This window comes from Hydractinia symbiolongicarpus, chromosome 2 (genome assembly GCF_029227915.1).
Source record: "Hydractinia symbiolongicarpus strain clone_291-10 chromosome 2, HSymV2.1, whole genome shotgun sequence".
Classification (NCBI taxonomy): domain Eukaryota; kingdom Metazoa; phylum Cnidaria; class Hydrozoa; order Anthoathecata; family Hydractiniidae; genus Hydractinia; species Hydractinia symbiolongicarpus.
In genome coordinates, this window is record NC_079876.1 from 28,299,200 (window position 1) to 28,305,882 (window position 6,683).

A 6,683-nucleotide genomic window follows, 5' to 3' on the forward strand; every position below is an offset into this window, starting at 1 on the left:
GACTTCTATGTGACAATGAAGCTACCTTTTGTGTGCTATAACCAATCCGATTTGTTGCTTAGTGCAAACCAGCGTTTAGATTTTTTTTAAAAAATTTCTTTAAAGTAATTCTGAAAATGTCAATAACTTGTTATCTTATTGATACACTGGTTTCTACAAGGATTAACCTCATTAAAACTTAAGTGATTAAAAGGCCATCAGCAAGTTGAATAGGGCTATAATGAGGAACAAGGAGATTTAGTAAAAGTTAAATTAAATCTAAATCACCTTGTGTAAAAAGAAATGTCCTGCAACAATAAATCTCGATGTATTTAAAAAACAAATTGTCACGCTTATAGAAACCACTGTGTAAGACAATAACGGGAAGATTTATTTAAAAAAGTTTTTATAAAGTTGTTTGTTATAAAGTTTGTTATTCACTCAACGAGAAATTCAAGATGGAGGAAGGCGTACCATTTGGAAGCGGTTATTTTAAGCGACCTGTTGGAATATTGATGGTCGTAAACTCTGTATGTAACGTTTCATTATATTTGATACAGCCTATCGAAACCTAGACTTTCGCTATCATAGGTTTAATGGAGAAACATATCGAATATATGTTCATGGCAAAATATTGTGAGACGCCACAAGTGATCACATTGGTTTCTATAATAAAGTCGCGCATTTTAAACTTTTAAAGTTTGTGTTATTTGGTTAAATCCAGACTTTTAAAACATACTAATTGTTGCTGACATCAGCAGGACCATTTTGTTTGAATTTTGCGACCTTCGTGGGCGGCTACGTGGATTATTTCGTTTTAAGAGCGCGTTAATGAATGGTACTAGCCCACTTTCTCTATCTGGCCTACGTGTTTGCAAAAGTGGTGCCTTTGCAGACTGCCGCCTGCAGAGTAGCGACCAATTTACGCTTTTGTCTGTGTTTAAAAATTGAACAACACACTGTCTTTGTTTTATTTACTTTGCTCATAATTGTAGTTAAAATTATTTCACTTACAAAGAAACGTCGTCTAAAATATCCCTTTCACAACTTCAGAGTTATCTCAGGTTATTTTGCTTTAGTTGAAATAAGTTCCATCACATTAATTCAACATTAGCAATGGGGAAAGAGGCTACACGTTTAGTATCAGCATTTCTACAAAGTATAGATATTTTCTTTTGCTTTTTTGTTCAATCACCATGCGTGTATATCCCCTGGAGTACCTGGCTTGTACAGAGTATGATGTGCACACTCCTAAATAACTAGCACACTCCTCCACAGATGCTTTAGACAGAAACACAGCTTTGCGCAATATCTTGTTTTGATTTTTAACTGAATTAACACGAATGAACTGCAGGAGCTTGCGAATGCAATGCGTCACATGGAAAAAGTTGTAGTAAAGATAAATGTTATCCTCCGTATCCACTATAAAAATTTTAAATGGATAAAAGCGATAGGCGGAAATATATACCGTATTCTCTCTGATTAACGGTTACTTCAAAAGAAGGCACGTGCAGATATCCTTACCTTTTTAAAAAGCGGACACACTTTCATATACAAAATAGGCATTTTTCTTTCGAATTTGGAGATAACTGCAGTAAACGATGAAGATTATTTTTACCATAATTTTCATTTTCGTTGCTATTTAAACACTCCATAAAAACAATACTAAACAGGGATATCAACTCCATATTCTCCTCCACGTTTCAACTTTTTGCCGACAAATTCAGAATCCATGAAGGTTCAAGAGAGAGAAAGGAACATTGATTTGTCTGAAACAGTACTAAAAACCCAAAAGAGCTCCAAGAAATAAATAAAAAATGCTCGATTTATTGAAAAAAGGCTTTCCAAAAGGCGGACACCTAATAAGCAGACAAATTTTTTTACCACCCATGGTGTCCGTTACTAAATTAGACTAGCTACTGTATTTTCTTACGCCCGTTCATAGTGTATAGTCCAAAATGAAATATAAGATATGTTTTAAATGTTGAAAAGAATTAAAAACAACACTTTCAGTGACTTCTGATGATATATTGGGCGTGGTTTTCCAAATGTATACGCTCTTATGTATATAAAAAAATGCCAAATTTAAACAATCGCCGCCAAAATTGCAAATTTTTTAAATAATTGTTAAAAGATTTGCATGGGGCAAATAAATGGTCGAAATTTGACAATTTGCTTGGCAGTTAACGAACTAACAACTTTAACTTACAGTGGCACTTTGAATGAATATTAACGTTAAACACAAATATTACACCATGCATAAAATTAATTATACTCTCAGAGCTAAAACTATTTGGATTTTTGTATGGTAGAAATCTAGAATCCTATCTGCTTACTGACCCTGTGTAATCTGTTCTAATGTTATGCATACAACTTGGAGGTATGTCCCAACAGTGTAAGAAAACGAAAAATGGTAGTAACCTAACTAGATACTGTAACTGCTTAAAAAACCTCTAACATCCCTACGCTATATTTATTAGATTTACCAGTATGAGCTAAAAAAAGGGTACGAAACCATAACCCTTTTTTATTTTGAAGTTCTTTCTCACTTTAACTTAATTTTAAATATGATTTCTACCCTTCAGAAATTATTTGGATCTCAACCTGTATTCTTGTTGTTTTTAGATTCTATCCTTCATATGTTTCGTTTTGAATCTTTATTGGTTAGTTGATGATAGTGGTACATACAGAAGATGGGAGCATAACTTTTTCATGTGGTTAACTTGTTACTCAACAATAACACTCGTTATCTATATCTTCAGCAGCTGTTGTGACAGTAGGAAAGTCCGCTGCGGACAAAGTTTAAAGTCCGCACATTTATGGGTGAGTACCTTAGTCGATTTGCTTTTAATCTATTTTTTACAAGTTTACTTGCTTTTGGAGCACAACCTTCTGTGAGTCAAAACATTGGCCAAACTTTAGGGAATGAAGAAAAATGTCGTTGAATTTAGAGAATGGGGGAAAATGTTGCAGAGGTTCATTGCATGAACTGTTGGGAATGATGAAATACAAAAATATATCTTATCCCAAAATTTCACGGTCGGGAAAAACTAACACACGTTGATGTTTTTTTACTACTTTGTTCGTCAATAACATTGGTAAAACCATCAAAAAAAGAACCAGGATTAATTTTTTATAGTAGAAGAAATGCCTAGTGTTGAATATTTCGATTTTATATAAAAAAATATCGCACAAAAATTACTAGTTACAACAAGCGCATGCGACAAAAAATGATTCATGTTCAAATTTCTACGTCAAGTCGTACGAACCATTTCCCTATTCCTTTTCTTTTACTCGTTATTGCTACACTTTCTATCGAAAACCAGAAAAAAGATACACAACTCGTGGTATCGCGTATACAGAAAAATACATCCTGAAAACTGAGTGCCCTAAGAAGAACAATCAAAGAAATAAAGTACTTAAATTGGATAAGTCTCTATTCTGGAACTCCTCGTTTCTGGAACTCCTCGATGATAATTTCTGCAGATAACTTATTTTAAACAAATTCTTTTTACCTATAGAATTTTTGATGCAAGAATAGTAACTTTTGTGATTGTCCCTTGCTATTTTTTGTTGGTCTGAAAAATACTTTAAAGACTATTTAACATTGACAGTTTCTATTTCACTGAAACGGCACACGATGCATTTTGCCTAATTCCATGTGTCGAGTACGAAAATTTTATCGTGTTGAATTCGAACATTATTTCAAGGAGCGTATTTGCTTAAAAACTGACTGGTCGACGCTACTTTCGACAAATCTGAAAAGTTGAAAATGTTCAACTTTTGAAATTTTGAATTCGACATGTTGTGTCCAACGAATTGGATAAAAGAAAAGTGATACACCATCTGTCGTTAACAAATTGGATTTACTAAAAGGATCGCGTACCGTGCGTCTTTGTTAAAAACGCCGAACATGTAACTCATCTTTCGTTACTTCTTTTTAAAGGTGTAGGATTATTTCACAGACTTGTAGCTATCTGTGATTGGTTCTTACAACTAACTTCTATGAAGTTAAACAACCTAATTTAGTATTTTTTTATTTCTTAGCTTGCTATTAGTCTTACCATTATGTGGCTGTGTTATCTGATCAGTTCTTCTGCCCTTGCTTACCGTGGTAACAAATGGAATGAAACAAAACAGTTATGTGATGCAAGTAAATGCAAAATTATGCTGACCTCAGCAGTAAGTTGATTATTTATTAACCCTTATTTTCTGTTGAAAGTTTAAGCTATCAAATCAAGTCCCTTTGTTAAATTTGCACAGTCCAGTTCCGACATCTCTGGTGGAGTTATATCTAACGCTTGAAGGTTTTTGGGACTCAAGTATTATTGAGTCTAAACCTTCAGAAGCCTGATCAAAGCTTAAATAGAACAGTACCGGACGGTACAAGAAATGTGATATAAAATATTCTTTGACCGGTTACTCTGCTAATTTTGTTTTATTTTCATATTTTTGTTTCGCAAGAAAAGCTAAATGATTTCAATTTTGTTATTCAGATAATCCAATTAAATTGAAACAAAGTCAAGATTTTTTGATCCGTTGTGTTCTTAAGTGAGGATTCAACTCTAAACGAGACGGTAAAAAATAGCACTAGCAGAAAAGTAGGATGGAGGAAAGATTAAGTCTGTAAAAATCTATCTCCTTGGCTTATTAGAACATTCGGAATCATTCAGTCGAACTCACGAAGTTCTATTACGTGCACAGATATTGGGGTATTCTTTTAGGCTGTGAAAGTCTAAAAATTCTGACAAGCTTTTCCTCATGACAGAAAGCTTCACACAGTTGCAGTTTGAGAAATGATATATCTTATCTAATTTCTTTTTGCTGCCATTGACATTTTTTGTGACGACATCAGCAATTCAATCTGTAAAAATAGTGTTTGGAAAGGTCTTAATTAATATTTTTCTGTTTATTCCGACGTAAATTGGATTCGGTGGATGGAAAAGATTTGCTTTAATTAAAAACACATTACTTATTGCATCAGACATTTTTGCACTTTTTAGAGAGCAATTTCCAATAAATAGTAAAGGTAAAGTCCCATTTTTTCGAAATGATATCAACAATAAAAGTATTAAAATCACAAAGTTTCATAACAATTGAACAATTAATATTTCAGGAGATGCTAAACTTTGAATTTGCGGGGGCACGTTATCCCTCCTTACCAAATCAAATGTTATTCTAAAAATAGGTAATAACAATAGGTGAAGAAAGGCTAAACAAAAAAAAATGAAAATAGGTTTATTGTATTTTGCTTTCAGTGCTCTCCACGTGTCTTTACTGTAGATGACAAAAAGACTTTCTATATAAAAGATAAAATCCGCGAAAGTATAGATATTTGACAACTGATGTCTGAGATTATTTTAAGTAGAGATGACTTGCACGTCAGAAAGTGTACGCTAAGCGTCAATCCGAAGTTAGGGGCTACGGTGTAAACCCTCTAGCGTTTAAATATCTCATCAATAAAGAGATACTGTGAATTAGTTCGACGTCCATATGCCACACAGGATCTCAAATGCAGGTGTGTGTAATTTCGCTAGCTAAGTATATATGTTCAATTTTAACGTTCATAGCAGGGACGAAGAGGGGCAAAATCTAAGCATCGGATTAATACATAGCTTACACTTTTCGATCTGTAGGTCATCTCTTACTGATGTATAAAAATGCCATTTATCTATACTTTCTTTCCTCTTTGTATTAGTTTGATGTCTCAATTGACTGAAAAGAACAACAGTTTGTATAGATATCCTATCTATACAAACTGTTGTTCCTTTAGCTAGGAGCTGTATCACAAATAGCTTTACACAATACATTTTTTAGGCAATGGGGTTCATTGCGTTTATCGGTACATTGGTGAATTGTATCTTGGTTTTGATGGATTGGAAAGCAAGCTAAACATCTTAAGCATTGTCGTATTCCCTTACTTTATAAACACATAATGATGCTCGAAAATCATTGGCACTGTATACTTGCATACTCGTTTATAATATGTGTTATATATAACATAGGACTAATCCTTTGACCTACACGCGCATTTTGTAACGTTGTAGATGTACCTGATTTTTTTGCACGCACTACCTTTTTTTATAAAACTTTACACTTTAACTGTTTTGTTGTTGTATTAAATCATATACAAGAACACATAACTTTTTCATACACACAATTGTTTCTTCTTTCCCTTCTTTCCTTTGTTTGTTTGTTTGTTTACTCAAAGAAATACAAGTAAAAGAAGGGGCCTTCTTCATATAAACTTTTTTTGGAATTCTAGGTTTAGGGAATTTAGAGAAGCCCAACAAGATTTTAAACTTAAGCATTAATTATTTCCGAGAAGTGTATTAAATCGATCACTTGAGAGAAGTTTACAGTTATTATGTCTCTAATTTCAATTAACTGGCTAAAATGAGTTGCTTTTAAGTTAAACTCGAATTATTGTCCAGTTCTGAAATTTAATGCCCACGAAGTTATAAAAAATAATTGCTGTATTTACCATATTCCAATTAATGCGAAAATTGTTTAAAAGTAAATATAAGTCAAAATTTGGTTTTGGTCGTACATTTTGTATCCGCAGATTGCAATGCTTTTAATGCGCGATGTTTTAGAAACTTAAACTTTCTCTCCTCTAAATGCGCTTTTAAATTTCGGGGGCCCAGTTCCTATTATGAGAAGTTCTGGTCCTCGTTATGCTTTATATTTAAAACTTTTCCCTG

At 33.2% G+C, this 6,683-nt stretch overlaps 1 protein-coding gene across 1 annotated transcript; it reads left to right on the forward strand.

The window, feature by feature from the left end:
* The first annotated feature begins 347 nt into the window (after nucleotides 1-347).
* On the forward strand, nucleotides 348-6,130 carry LOC130630498 (uncharacterized). Its single transcript, XM_057444018.1, has 4 exons — nucleotides 348-509; nucleotides 2,605-2,802; nucleotides 4,027-4,161; nucleotides 5,797-6,130. The coding sequence occupies exons 1-4, from the start codon at nucleotides 438-440 to the stop codon at nucleotides 5,869-5,871; spliced, it is 480 nt and encodes a 159-aa protein (XP_057300001.1). The 5' UTR covers nucleotides 348-437; the 3' UTR covers nucleotides 5,872-6,130.
* Nucleotides 6,131-6,683: the final 553 nt, after the last annotated feature.